Source organism: Sinocyclocheilus grahami, unplaced genomic scaffold, assembly GCF_001515645.1.
Source record: "Sinocyclocheilus grahami isolate Dianchi unplaced genomic scaffold, SAMN03320097.WGS_v1.1 scaffold981.1, whole genome shotgun sequence".
Classification (NCBI taxonomy): domain Eukaryota; kingdom Metazoa; phylum Chordata; class Actinopteri; order Cypriniformes; family Cyprinidae; genus Sinocyclocheilus; species Sinocyclocheilus grahami.
In genome coordinates, this window is record NW_015506160.1 from 122,635 (window position 1) to 137,687 (window position 15,053).

At 38.4% G+C, this 15,053-nt stretch overlaps 1 protein-coding gene and 1 long non-coding RNA gene across 6 annotated transcripts; one reads left to right on the plus strand and one right to left on the minus strand.

The window, feature by feature from the left end:
- Positions 1 to 454: 454 nt before the first annotated feature.
- Positions 455 to 8,354, minus strand: LOC107565085 (beta-galactosidase-1-like protein 2). Of its 3 annotated transcripts, none has more exons than XM_016250277.1 (12): positions 8,331 to 8,354; positions 5,041 to 5,221; positions 4,877 to 4,945; positions 4,275 to 4,370; positions 4,032 to 4,140; positions 3,856 to 3,948; positions 3,683 to 3,764; positions 3,078 to 3,142; positions 1,768 to 1,852; positions 1,380 to 1,517; positions 1,086 to 1,166; positions 455 to 984 (listed from the first exon to the last, which is right to left on the minus strand). In XM_016250277.1, exons 2-12 carry the CDS (start codon positions 5,202 to 5,204, stop codon positions 764 to 766), a joined length of 1,203 nt encoding a protein of 400 aa, XP_016105763.1. In that variant the 5' UTR covers positions 5,205 to 5,221; positions 8,331 to 8,354; the 3' UTR covers positions 455 to 763. The 3 variants fall into 3 exon arrangements, with proteins under 3 accessions (XP_016105763.1, XP_016105762.1, XP_016105761.1); XM_016250276.1 differs by lacking the exon at positions 8,331 to 8,354 and adding an exon at positions 6,170 to 6,580 and having other exon boundaries at positions 5,041 to 5,207; XM_016250275.1 differs by lacking the exon at positions 8,331 to 8,354 and adding an exon at positions 6,170 to 6,580.
- Positions 1,994 to 14,755, plus strand: LOC107565086 (uncharacterized). 3 transcript variants are annotated; one of them, XR_001606324.1, is made up of 3 exons: positions 1,994 to 2,285; positions 2,393 to 2,471; positions 14,682 to 14,755. It is a non-coding gene; the product is annotated as an uncharacterized lncRNA (long non-coding RNA). The 3 variants fall into 3 exon arrangements; XR_001606323.1 differs by lacking the exon at positions 14,682 to 14,755 and adding an exon at positions 4,882 to 4,950; XR_001606322.1 differs by lacking the exon at positions 14,682 to 14,755 and adding an exon at positions 2,733 to 2,752.
- The last annotated feature ends 298 nt before the right edge of the window (positions 14,756 to 15,053 follow it).

Here is a 15,053-nt window from a genome sequence, read left to right on the forward strand (position 1 = left end):
TAACAAAGACATCTCAAACAATGTCATCTTTGCATTAAAAATTACATAACTGAGCGAATGACACTTAATGACAGTTGTCATAAACATGCATAAAAGCATTTATATGGCTGGCTACCATTCACTTGAGATTCCTGCAGTGTGCTTTCAGAGTTTCTCTGAAACCCTCCACCTTCCCCAGCTCCACCTGTATAGATCTGCTACAGGGTTATTTTATATGCTATTTGTGCAGCAGCAGCATGTCTTAAATACTCACGGTACCGTATCGCCATATGCATTGGCAGTAGCAAGTTCCTGTACTTGCTTGCAGCAGCGGCAATAGTCTACAACTACAGCAATAACCAACAGCAGCAATTCAGCGGCAGCGTAGCAGATCTGTTCCGCCAAGACCAAATACATTAACATTGTCATATCCATCACCATGCTAAAATGTTCAGAGAGTTGTCATGATTGAACTGCCTTTCAACATGAAGCAGCATTCGCAAAACCCATTATTCTTCCCTAATGTGACATTAGTGAAACAATCTGTATAATGGGTCAGTTTTAATGAAAGGGAAAATGAAATGGATGTTTGATGCGCAAAAACCAGTGAAGTCAAACAAGCACAGTTGAGCTTCTGTTCACATTTTCGATGAGCCCATGCCGATCAATGTTTACATGTGAATAAAAGCCTAAATTAAATCTGTTCGACACATAAGGTGATCATGTCTCTTCAGAAGCTGGGGACTAAACTGCTCTATCCATGTGGAATACTTTTACAATGCCTTTATGCACATTTTGAAGTTGGAATATTTAAACAAATACCTTCATTTGTGTTCCATTTTTGGGGAAAGTAAAGAAGTGAGAGAAAGAAAGTAATAGTGAGATTCATTGCACTTACTGTTTCTGCACACTGAAGACTCTCCCATAGAGAAATATAATGAGTAACAGCCACCGGCTCATATGCTCTTCTGCTTTGCACAGCTGGCGGCTCTGATATTGGCTCATCTGTCATAGAGACGAACAGACATCAAGAGACAAGGACAGCGATACAGAGAGCTTCAGCTCCATTAGATTCTGTAATCAGGGATGACTTTGTAGAAACATACTGCTGTAGGTGCTCAGCAGGCTCCTCAAGAGATGATACTTGGTTGTATAATCACCGCTTTCAGTCAGTGGAGCATCATAATCTAAGAGAGATGCAGAAGGGATGATGTTTAATAGAACATTTTAGAACAACATTTATTTGAAATACAATGGATAAATTGTCACTTTTAATCATTTTAATGCATCTTTGCTGAATAAAATAATTAATTTCCTTCAAAAAACAATCTTAGAGACTACAAACTTTTGAATGGTAGTACACACTGTCCCAGCGGTCATGAATATTAAAATTACTGAACCGTAGCTGCTCGTCTGTGGTTTGTAGGTTCCCAGGTCAACTGCTCCGTTCATGAATCCAAAGCTGGTTCCTCCATGAAACATGTAGAAATTGATGGAGATGCCACGATCCAGAAGCTCTCGCACTATAGAGATCATTTCTGTCATAACAGAAGAGATGCAGACACAATACATGTCAAAGCAGAGAGAATTTATCAGACAGTAGAATATATATGTATACAGTATATACTGGCAAGAGGACATGGATCAAGGCAAACGGATTGTTTTTCATATGTTCATATATATTATGGCATTTTGTCATGCAAAAAGTAAGCTTAGATAGAAATTGTCCATTCTAGGTGGTCAATGTCCACATGCTCACTTTGAGGCATGATGAGGCAGATTCTTTACCTTGCGCAGAGAAAACATGATGAGGTTTCCCCCAAACATCAAACCAGCCAGACCAATATTCCATCACCATCAGCGGCTTCTGTGGCTGCAGCAAAGAAAATGTTCAAATATCATTGTGCTGTCTATATGTTGTAGACTACATTTATATATTGTTTATGTGGCCGGGTAACAAAGAGTAGTCATCATAAGAATTGCCGGTGGTTATGCCTATCCGTCATTAGGAGGCACTTTCGTGCGTCTGAGCAGCGCAGTGAGAAAAATAAAAAGAAAGAGAGTGTTTTATTTCGGGGGAACGGTTTTTATGATTGAGGCATCCCGGACACGAGTGAGTTGAAGTGCGTGGACTGGAAGAAAAACACCATCTGTTGTTTGGACAGTGAAAAAAAGGGAATTCCTCGGTTGGGTGTTGGTCTGGTCGCTGAGCAGTTTGGATCAGTCTGCGATCACACAGATTTCGTATTTCTCCGTGGGTGAGAAATATCTGCGTAGAGGAATCGTGCAGGCCGCGGAAATCGAGCGTGAGTGACATTTAATGTGAACGTTGAGTTTAGGACATGCCATTTATGTTGTGAAGTGAAAGGGAAAGTAAACCAAACTTCTTTCTCCTTTAATAAAATAATACTAGAGGGGAGAACGAAGGCACGTGAAGGTGCATGTGAGGTGACAGCTGGGTGAATTTCTAATGTGACGCAGCACGCCACAGAGTGAGTAATATTGATTTCATCCGGGTTTGGGAAATGTATCTGTATACTCAGAGAAAATGGTCACTAGTTGTTTACTGTTTTGATGTCAATGTTAATTTGAGTTCATTAATAATCTGTTCTTGGAGAAGAAGATAGTAATAACAATGTTAATAGAGATGTACAGAGTGTAAAATGGATTTACTTGAATTTATTTATTCAATAGTTATAAGTGGCTGATGAGAATGTCTATTTGATTATATTCTATGTTTGTTCTTCCTTTAGAAAGCATTATAAGCCACTACCATTGTTTATCCAGGGGGTTAAGTGCTCACACCAATTTATTTGTACTGTGTTTAATTAATTAATTAATTTTATTTTATTTTTTGTTACTGTGGGGCTATCTTGGTAAAGGGAAAAAAGGGGAATTGGCGAAACTGGCCTGACGTTATTTCGGTAACTGTGAGCACTATTTGAAGTGCTTATATTTAAGTCCTCGTCTCATCTCTCTTCTGGGACCATGACATTTGTGCTAAAATACAGTTGTGGGCATTTTTAACACTGTAGTATACTGTAAATATAATTGTAAATAAGGACAAATTTGAAAATATTCTAAAAATCTTTACTGACCTGCAATTCTGCTAAATGCGGTACATCACCGAACGTCAGTTTCTGTAGGTTCACCGTCTGCAAGACTTTTAAAGGAGATGACAATCAAATATAATTTGTGGTAGAAGAACTTTACTTACCTACACTATTGTTCAAAAGCTTGACATTATACTTTCTCTTCATCAAAGAATACAAAAAAAGAAACATGTCATAGTTTCCACAAAAATATTAAGCAGAACAACTGTCGATAATAATAAGAAATGTTTCATGAGCACCAAAGGAACATATTAAAATTGTAATATTGAAATTTCAAGACTGAAGTAATGGCTGCTAAAAATTGCCATCATAGGGATAAATTAAATGTTAAAATATATTCACTTAGAAAACAATTATTCTAAAAAGTAATAATATTTCACAATATTACTGTTTTTACTGTATTTTTGATCAAATAAATGCAGCCTTAGTCAGCATAAGAGACTTCTTTCAAAAACATTTTAAAAATCTTACAGTAGTGTAAACACCATTAAATTATTTCACTTGTGCAAAACAGTTAGTGTCACATTATTAACAAGCAGTGGGGAGTGGGGACACTAAAAAAATGAATAGATATATGAATGCTACAGTACCTCCATCTACCCCTCCACACTTTAACCCGTCATGATTGTCTGATGTGAGGAGAAGCTCGGAGATTCCCCGGGACAGTAACGCCTGTTGATTTTGAGAACAAACTCTGTAGGTATAAGAGAACTGGCTCACCATAATGCAGAGTCAATGATAAAGATTTAATCTCATGCCATACCTCTTTGATGAATGACATGTATTGCTCATCCTTCGCATATGAGCCATATTCATTCTCTACTTGAACAGCAATAACAGGGCCTCCTTTCTTATACTGTAGGGAGGACAGCGGAGACAAATTCAAGACCAAAGCCAAACAAATAAAAACGAAACAAACAAAAATAACACATATTTGACCTGGAGGGGTGTGATTCTCGGAATGAGTTTATCAAAGTATGAGTTCACAGCACTTGTGAAGCCAGAGTATGTTGTTCTTAACTTCATTTTCTTATCCTGCAGCAGCCAGCTGATAAAAAGGTAAAAATTTAAAAAAATTTAAAATAAAATATATATACGTATATATACATTAATAATAATGCAAACATGTTATATTAGGATTAATTTTTATTTATTTTTTTTCATAACAGGTGAGGCACTAACCTTGGTAACCCACCCAAATCCCACTCGGCACATATGTACGGCCCCGGACGCAGAATCATCCAGAGGCCTAATTCCCCTGCTAGACGAATATATGCCCTTAAATCAAGCAAAGAGTTTGATTTATTAATGAATACATTTGTTAAAATGGAATGTGATATGAAATGTTTATTCCTGAGGCAAGCTTCACTGTGGCTCATACACTAGTCATACACTGAAAACGGTAATATTGTGAAATAATATTACTATTTAAAAGAACAGTTTCTATTTGAATGTAAATTTAAAAATGTCATTTATTTCTGTGATGCACAGTTGAATTTTTAGCAGCCATTACTCCAGTCTTCAGTGTCACATGATCTGTCAGAAATCATAATTCGGTGCTCAAATCAGCATATTAAAATCAATGCGATAAACAGTTTTCACAAAAATATAAAAACCCAGAAAAAACACTTATATTGAAGGAAGAATCCAACTTGTATACAACTTGCAAGCCATATATGAAAACCAAAATACCAGAAACTGATTTGTAAGTAATCACCCAGAACACATCACCATTAATAAAGTTCATTGTGAATAAATAAATAAAGTTCATATTCATCACTCACTCCAGATCCAGCTCCTCCTGAAACAGATAAACTCCTCTTTCTGGTTCGTGAAGATTCCACGGCACATACCTGACAGACAGAACATGAATATGACGGATATGACTCTTCAAGAAGATTCTGAGGGGAAAAGAAAAAGTGTCCCTAAATCCATGTCACGGTCTTACGTGGTGAGAGTATTGAGACCACAGGCCTTGAGTTTGAGCAGCCGGTCTCTCCAGTACGCCCTGGGGACCCGAAAGTAATGGATGGAGCCTCCGAGGATCCGAAATGGGGCTCCATCTAAAGTGAAGTGGGTGGAGTCTGCCCTCAGTCCCTGTCTCTCTGACATTCTCTGAAAAAAAAAAACTGACAGAATATTTGATATAAAATGCAGTAATTATGCTCACACTCGGACTGAATCTGTTCAATGAGAATGATTGAAATATAAAAAAAGTGTGCTTAATTGTAGTAAATGTGCACTTAAAAACGTGCAGATAATATGATACTAGAAAAATAAAAGGCTGCTTAAGTGTATAAAGAGAGCACACATTTATGACTATGTTTAACGCAAGTAACACAACTTTTAAAAAGTGCCCTCTGTAATAATTTCAAATTAAGCATTTTATTTTAAAGAAGTTTTAATAATCCTTTGTAATGCTTTGAAGTACACTTTTTTTTGATGTGTTGACTAACATAGCAAAGCACATGTAACGTGCTTGATTATAATTTGAACTGTAGTGTATTCAACATTAAAGTTAATTTATTTTAAATGTGCGACATTCTTCATTACAAATGTGTGATCACAAATTGATTTAAAAATACGACATACAAGTTTCAGTATGAATGAGTATATTTTAGTTACCATAAATTGTGTCAGTGCATTTGGCAGTACACTTTAACCACATTTAAAAGACAATAGAATTAATTTTTAAATTACAAATATATATTTAAACGGGTGAAAAAAGCACTTTTAAATTCCAACGAACTGCATTTAATTTAAATTTACACTATAATGCATTTGAATTTGATTGTAAATAACATGCAACTAAGTGTCCTAAAGCATTACATTCAGTTCACATTGAAGTACATTCTTTTAAAGTGTATTGTTTCTATAACAAGTACTTTTTTTCAATTATGTTAAAGTGAATCTCTTTTTTTTGACAAGGGTTAGTAATAGAAGTAAACTTGTTAGAACACAGAGCAAATTGAATAAAATATATCAAATGGGTCTGATTAAAAATAACTTGCAAAGATACACTGCACATAAAAACAAAGACGTAAAAAGTATATATTAGCCGTATTATTGAGTCTTACCTACAACACTATTACACTGGCAGTTGTTAAGAGAGCAGCACTAATCGAAGCTGTGGCCACTGTACCAGCTGGAACAAAGCGAATCAATGAAGCAAAGTCCAGAAAACACTGATACAAAGAGAACCAGCTAGGCTTTGTTTTGAGGAGCAAACAAACATATAGACTGCTGTTGTTGTGGTGGCCGGAGGACTGAATATAAGCATATACTTATAGCATATGCTATATCTTATTACCCACGTTATTCTGAATTTAATATTTGTTTTTCTTAAATATGTTTTCTTTTTCAGCATTATTTAATTATTTCAATCCACTCTTTAAGGGAAAAAAATGGCTTTTGCTACATTGACCACATACTGCCACCATGTGATGTAAACCATTACACAAACACCATTCAACGTTCAGTTTTTTTAACAAACCAAACAAAAACTAATTGTTTGCCTAAAAAGCATCTATTCCCTTATTATGACAACAGCAACATCATGACAAACAACCATCACTCATAATTCTCAATTTGACTTTATGGAATAAAAAAAAAAAATGCAACTAAGCAGTCACTATTAGAAGTCACCACTGTAAATCATTTACAACTTTTGCCGGTTCTGTAGGCTACTTGACAGAAACAGTTTCTATTGGTCTTAATTTGCTAAATGGGGATAAAACAAACTCAAAAACTCAAAAAAGCAAATAATAGTCACCAGGAAAACACTTTCCCTTATACATTCATATAAATATTAACATAAAACCAGTCAAAAGTTCATTGCATGGACAGATTGTGTATCAACTACCCTTGAATTGTCTCGACGGGCACAGATCTCTTTCATAGGTTCACTCAACGCTGCTATGACAGAATGGGAACGCCCCTTGTGTGTCCCAATTGTCTGAAGCCCGTATGGAATCACACCAATTCACTGGCTGATGGCGTGCGCCACCCTGACGTCACTACATCACCCACTCTAATACTAGCAACCACGCCATCTGCTCCTCAGATTTCCGGTCATTTAGCCCTTTGGAAGCGATTTATCTGGCCCGTGTTCAGCGTATTTCTTCGTGTTTCTCTTTGAACTTCAGTGACTGCATTCAGTGGAACCTCGTTTCCCCTTTGCGGTGAAGTGCTATGGAGTTCAGTCGCTGCCAGCCGGCGTGCTCTCGGTTTTTCATGAGTGATGACCCGCGCAGTAAGTGTGTTAAATGTATGGGTTTGTCTCACGCACGCAAGGCTGTTTACGGCGCTTCTAACTGTAAATTTTGTGAGAATCTCCATCTCAAAACACTTCACGTGAGGCTTGTGGTTTTTGAGAAGGAGTCATCTGTTTTGAGACTCAGTGAACCGATGAGGCCCTCCGTGAATCCGCGGCCTGGGGTTCGGATGTGGAGCTCTAGGCTATAGATCAGGAGCAGACGAGGCTAAATGGGGATAAAACAAACTCAAAAACTCAAAAAAGCAAATAATAGTCACCAGGAAAACACTTTCCCTTATACATTCATATAAACATTAACATAAAACCAGTCAAAAGTTCATAGCATGGACAGATTGTGTATCAACTACCCTTGAATTGTCTCGACGGGCACAGATCTCTTTCATAGGTTCACTCAACGCTGCTATGACAGAATGGGAACGCCCCTTGGGTGTCCCGATTGTCTGAAGCCCGTATGGAATCACACCAATTCACTGGCTGATGGCGTGCGCCACCCTGACGTCACTACTATGTTTTTAGTTTGTACTGCAAGTTCTGCAACTATACTAAAAGTGAACTTATAGGTATACTGATAGTTTACTAATTAAATACTTGTAGCATTTTAGTACACTTTGAAGTATAGTTTAGTAGTTTATACGGCAAGTATACTTGTAAGTTTTTTTTAAATAAACTTTACATCATACTTTAGGTATTAATATGTATATATTTTGTTATATGTAAATCTGAACATACAAAACACCAAAAGAAAGATCAGGGTATCTGCTTGAAAACTAAAACATTTTATTCTAGCTTCATGCATTCTTTTTTATAAACACTTGAATGTGGGTAAGTTTCATAAATAAAAAATAAATAAATAGACAACATTTTGAACAAAATGCTGAAAAAGACTGAATTGGATTCAGAATGATAATCAAAACGTACTGTAGATGGAGTCGATCAACACCCCAAAGCTTGACAATCATTACCTCTTCATGGGTCGACATTTTATTCCATAATTTACGCGTGGAAGCATCTGTTGTTTCGGTTTCTTCTTCGCCTGTGTTTTGGAAATTCTGTACAGAAGATGTTCAATAGCGCCCCCTACCGTATAACAGTGAAAACATGGATTCGCTGAGCACAAGTATAGATCAAATATATCTATACTTTTTCTAAGTATAAGTCAAGCATACTTAAATGTCATTTTAAATATATTTCTAAGTAGATAAGGCACATTTCTGAGAAGTACATAAAAATTAGACTTTCCCCCCGGTGTTGAAGAAAGGAGAAGGTTTTGTCACTTCAAAACCTGTTTCCATTACGGCTGCTGCTGCTTACACTATGGGAGACGCTTGCGGCTTTCACCCCTACTTATACACCAGAGAGTGCCCCCTACTCCAGTTCTAGTGGGCCGACCCATCTCGCAAGAGGACACCACAAGCCTACTCTGCCGCTGTTAATGCCATGCCCGTCTACACCGGTGCATGACCATCTCTGGGACCTGGCACTAGCATATCCTCCGAACTGCACCCGTATGCAGCCTCTGTCATGCTACCTGGAGGCGTCTGCCAGGAGTGTCGCCTTGGATTCTCTGCGTTAAACGGTGCCTTAGATGCTTCAGTTTTGCAGCAGGAGGTCTCCTCACTCCTCTTCAAGGGTGCGATAGAGGAGGTCCCTCCTTCGGACGTGAATCGCGGCTTCTTCAGTCGATATTTCCTCGTTACGAAAGGCTCTCACCTTGAGAGTTTCTGTTGCAGCTATCGCTGCTCACAGGGATGTGGATGAAGTCTCCCTAGGTAGACATCGTTTGGTCTCTCCGTTTATGAGTGCGGTTAGGCATTTAAGGCCCGTGCGCCCTGCCAGTGTTCCTTCCAGAGACTTGTTTATCATCCTGGAGGGCTTATTGGAGCTTATTGGACTCTTAAGGCGATGCTCCTGTTGGCATTGGTTTATATCAAACGCGTAGGGGATTTGCAGGCTCTCTCTATTAGAGAATCGTGCATGGAGTTTGCTACGGGCCTTGTTAAGGAATTCCTGTGGCCCAGACCCAGTTATGGCCCCAAGGTCTTGTCCACGTCATTTCGCTCCCAGGTGGTCATGCTTCACTCCTTCTGTCCTCCTCCTTTTGCTTCTGTTGAGGATGAGGGGCTTCACCTGCTCTACCCTGTTCGAGTTTTGAAGCTCTATGTGGACCACTATAGCCAATGGCGCAAGTCCTCCCAATTGTTGGTGTGTTTTGGTGCTGGCTGCAGAGGGCTCGCCACATCAAAACATAGGATTTCTCATTGGGTAAGGGACGCTATCTCGCTTGTGTATGAGGTGCGAGGTATCTCTTCACTGCTAGGCATTCGAGTTCATTCTGCCAGGAGTGTTGCTTCCTCTCAAGCTCTTTTCAGAGGGGTTCCCCTGGAGGATATCTGTGTGGTGGCAGAATGGTCCTCTCCTCACACTTTTATCAGGTTATATAGCTTGGATTTAGATGCAGCTCCTGGTTCCCAGATTCTATCTATGCAGAATCATAGCTATGCAGCGATGAGTGAACCTATGAAAGAGAATGTCTCAGGTTACTCGCGTTAAATAGCCTTTAGCTTTCATCTTACATTTTACACCTGCACAGTAAAAATAAATAACTCACTTTAATATAATCTTACTTCAGTCAGCTGCTCCTCATTCCAGCTTTGTATCCCACTCCCACCTAATCTGTGTTGTTGAGCGACATATTGACACTGTGCTGGGACTGTCAGTCGAGCAGCAAGATCACAGCGCATCTCACAAAAATGTGTTCTGTGTTCTCGCGTCCTTCTGAGTTCGTTCTTTCAAGATAGCCTGGCAAGCTTCTGTTTCATAAACTTGGTACTGATAACAGCTTAACATTATTTACCTTTGCCTACCTTTGGGGTCTTTGCTATATTCCAATATCATCATGCCTCAGTTAGCTAGTTGGAGATTAAGAGTTGTTGTTTTAGATGTGTGTTTAATAATTTATGTTGTTAAAATATAATTCCGTTCTGTAAATGCATTGTCTGCTGGTTTATTTAGCTACTTTTAGTACACCTCATTAAGTATGCCACTTAGTACTGTAAGACTTTGAATGTTAAAGTGCAAATTAACACCTGACCACTCTTGTGGGTTTGCTACTGTTACAATTAAAAATCGTAGAAGGATAAAAACATAGCAGGCAGACATTGGTATGATGCAAGAAACACAGCTACAACAAATAAAACCGATAATGGGTGTGTTAGATTTATAGTGTGCGAATAATCAAGCATTGACAATTATCAGTCGTATTGGTGGCACTGAAGGGCCCCCATGTAAAATTATGCTTAGGCAGGGCCGGATCTACCGGGGTGGCACAGCTTTTTCTTAGGGTGGCAGTTGCCACCCCATCTGCCACCCCAGAATTATCACAGAATAAAATATAAATGTGCACGCAGCGTGCCAGTGAGATCGGCTTCATTAACAAATTACTCTTATGAACCGGATATTTTTGAGTCGAAACCACAAAGCGTGGCCCAGTTCACTAACGAATTGTTTTTACATTTGTTCGTGAATCAGATAATTACTGCTTTTCAGATAATTCAGAAGTCCTCTGAGAAATCTAATCCCGTCCGGATATGTCTGAGATTCATATTCATCGCATAATTGTTTGGTGATCCGATTGTCCGACCGCTCGCTCTACTTTCATCATGGATATAAGCCGTAACAATAACATGAAATCAACAAGAAGATGCCGATCATGGAAACTAATAGCAGAGTTAGGTAAGAATCTAGATCGTAGTTTTCTCGATTGTTAATATACTGATTTTAGTTGGCAAAAAACAACTTTTTTCCCATTTTTTTATGTGTACTGCATTTTTGCAGAACTGAGAATGACTGCCTAGAGATATAGCTAGTCTTGTGTCAGGAGACCAAGAAACTGCCATAGTATTGTATACTGTAATGAAATTTGGCAGAATGTGCAGAGGATGCTCAATTTACTTTTTTTTTTTTTTTACTGTTTTGTGGTGCATACCAAGTTCATACAATTCTTTGGTATTTGAACTTTTCTAGTGCGTTTCATCTACTGCAAGATTACTTTACAGTAGTAAAATGAAAATGATTTTTCCCCCAAAAGTTCATTGCTGAATTATACATATGTATCTGTAATTTATGTATACTGTAATAGACATTGAGCTGCAAAAATAATTCCTGAATCCTAGTAAGAGTTTTTTGTTACAGTGTTATTGATCTCAGTGTTCACTGGGCAGGAAAGTCATCTGTCTATTTGAATTGTGTGTAAGAATTTACTTTTTTTTCAACCGTTTACACACACAATCTTTCCTTATCACACAATTTCTGAAAGCTGACACTCAAACAGCAGAAGCACACACTAAATCTGCAAAACCATACACTAATTGTCGGCCTTTGACTCAGTTTCCATTTTCATAAAACACTTTTTGCAAAACACAACACACAATTCTCTATGTAACACACAAACATCTAACAGGAATTAAAATGATGGCAAAGGTGTTTGCAAATGTTTGCTTTTGAGATATGTTTGTGATATTTTGAATGCAGTGCTTCATTTGGCAAGAGATGTGAGGCATTTTGCATTTTGTGTGTGCAATTCTTGGATTTGTGTGCAAAGTTTTGAAAAAAAGAGGCAAAGTTTTGAAAATGTGTGTAAGCAGTTGAAAAAAACCTGTAAGAAAAACCACCGTAATAACTAGATTGAAAAGTTTGAAAGACAAATTTATGCTGGCTTATCTTAAAGTCTTGTTTAAAAACGTAAATGGTTTGGTCAGTTAGATGTTCTAGATGTTTGCTAAAGTGTTGCTAGTTGGTTGCTAGGCTCTTGCTATGCAGTTGCTGGGGTGTTGCCAGAGTATATGGTTGATAGAGTTTGTTCTGGGTGATTACAGACATTCCCACCTCTGTTAATAACAGAAAATCAAACATTGTTTTCAAAACTGATCCAGTTTCAGTGCTTTGATAATATTATTGTATTTCTTTCTAATGTTAGGAAATTCAAAAGTTTTTGTTGCTCTTAAACTTGCACTAAACGTGATTATACCATCTAAGTAGCCTATGTAATTTGAATAGAACCGCATATCTTCTTTAGTGATATAAGCTCAGAAATATTTATAACCTGTTGAAGTTTTTTATATTGTGCACTGACTTGGTGCCATGATGGATATTGAAATGTTGTTATTTATTTTTCATTTTAAACAGTATAGATGATTACTTAATGGTACTACAATATTTGTGAACACAACTGTGTATGTCAGACCATAAATCCCCAAAAACTACGCATGGGGGCTTGCTTTGGTGTTGCCACCCCTAATAGACCCCATGCCACCCCTTTGCCACCCTAAAAAAATATATTTTCTAGATCCGCCCCTGTGCTTAGGGCCCCAAAGGCTTGGGCCAGCACTGATGGGGAGAGACATAAAGGGGGCAAACAGCCGGTCCTATGTGAATGAGATTGAACCAGAATTTTTTTCTAATTTACACAGAGCTGGAGGCTATGAAAAAATGAAGAAGAAAATGAAAGAGCAGCGAAAACATAGGAAGTCTGCCTATGAACCCTCTCTGAAAGATCGTCTCAAACTCAAAAGGTTCAAAAAGGACATCTAGTGAATAGTGTTGAAAAGTACCCGATGACCTAATTCTTTCGCCCGGGATTATTAATTCGATGGACACTTTACTATCTCATGAGGCCAGGGGAGAGGATTTATGAATGGCAGTGAAGCGACACGACTGATGCTGGTAGGTTATGTGATAGTAACAACATGGTGGATATAATACGAATATCATTTACACTACCCACATTCACACGATATAGAACATACTTTTTAACTAAGTTCAAATACGAATGTAGTACATGCTCAATACAGCAGGCCTACGCGATTTCGGATGCACCGCGTGTCTACACCAGACGCGAGCGGCGCGGCGCGACACGACTAAAGGCAACTTCTTATAATCAGTGCTGCTGTCTGCACTGGATGCAGCAAGGCGGGACGCGACACGAAAATTTCCAGACAGTCTGCGGGAAATGTACAAAATGTACTGTAGCTACACTTGGAAATTTCCCCACAGAAACAAAACCTGGGAATGTTAAATAGTGATTGTGGAAATTAGCCTAAAGAGATCCCTAAAAGTTAGTGGAAAAATATTTTCTTGCACTTATGATCTGTCTTAAAATATTTTCATAGATCCTATCACTGCTCTCAGTTCTTTTATGATAATTAAGTTGGCCTGAGAAAGCCAACTTACTGAAATCCGACTTAAACGTAGTTATTATTATTCTTCTGAGACTAAAATGATCAAACGCTACTCCTCCTAGAGCTTTAACTTTACAAACTCACTGTATTTCACTTCTGCTTTTTGCATGAGACATTTTAGTAAGTCATATCACACTCACTAAATGTATGTGTGGTTTCAGCCATAATCACCCTGTAGCCCAAGACTGGTTGCCCACTGTAGCTAAGCAGGGTTGAGCCTGGTCAGTACCTGGATGGGAGACCTCCTGGGAAAACTAGGTTGCTGTTGGAAGAGGTGTTAAACCGATGTCCTGACTCTCTGTGGTCATTAAAAATCCCAGGATGTCCTTCGAAAAAGTGTTGGGGTGTAACCCCGGCATCCTGGCCAAATTCGCCCATTGGCCTCTGACCATCATGGCCTCCTAACCATCCCCATATCTGATGATTGGCTTCATCACTCTGTCTCCTCTCCACCAATAAGCTGGTGTGTGGTGGGCGTTTCAATTCTTGATTTCTCAGAATTGCCAGTTTATATCTCACAAATATGACTTTTTAACTCGCAATTGCGAGTTTATACCACGCAATTCTGAGAAAAAAGTCAGATTTGTGGCCTTTTTCTTCCATTTTACTATCATCACAAAATCTTGGTTGCATCTGCAACCTTTCTCTACTCTATTTGTAACGTGTAAAAGCATGTGTGAGCAGAGCAGATCACAGTCACACCAACAGTTTCCTTTGTGAGTTGTGTTTTTACACTGTGGCTGACTGCTTTTCCCATATTTCAGAAGCCTTAAAGTATCATCTTAGCAGTTTAAAACGTATTGTAACATATTTTAGGTTCTTTTTCATCCAGCTTTGCATGCTTCTTGTTCTTCCTGATGTTTTCATTTTTTTTAACTGGGGACCCTTGTGCTTATGCACGCCATAACATTAATGCAAAAAGTCATGTCTGAAACCCAAACATGATTTTATATATATATATATATATATACATTACATTGTATACAGTTATTTAATAGGTTATTTTAAATGAGTAACATTTTACTTTACTTCTGCTTTTTGGATTTAAGACCGAATCTAATCTCAGTCTTTTCATAGATTTCAACATCCTTCACTTCTTCATTAGATTTTCTGCTGGTATTAAAATGAGCTGTATTGGTGGTCATGGGCAGATGCAAAGTAATGCCAACCCTCCTGCGGTCCACAGGTGGTTCAAGAAGAGAGCAGATGTAGAGGAAGAACTGGGCATCTCACACGTGCTTTCCTTCACTGCGGCCCAAGAGAACACTGGGGAATACATTTGTGAGGCACAGAATCAATACGGTGCAATGAACTCCACAAACCTACAGATCACCGTCATAGGTCAGTCTGTTCAGTTTCACCAATGTTACACTTCAGTTTTTCTCAAACATTTTGGCCCAGTGTCTCGAATCAGAACACTTTTCCAGTAAGTTTAGATCTCTGTACAGT

What these genes read in the sequence shown, in the direction of transcription:
- LOC107565085 (XM_016250277.1), bottom strand. Translation starts at nt 5,204, where the DNA reads ATGTCAGAGAGACAGGGACTGAGGGCAGACTCCACCCACTTCACTTTA. An exon ending in CAGGAGGAGCTGGATCTGGA is followed by an intron (nt 4,371 to 4,876) that starts GTGAGTGATGAA and finishes GCTTGATTTAAG; the next exon opens with GGCATATATTCGTCTAGCAG. An exon ending in CCTGCTGAGCACCTACAGCA is followed by an intron (nt 985 to 1,085) that starts GTATGTTTCTAC and finishes TCTCTATGACAG; the next exon opens with ATGAGCCAATATCAGAGCCG.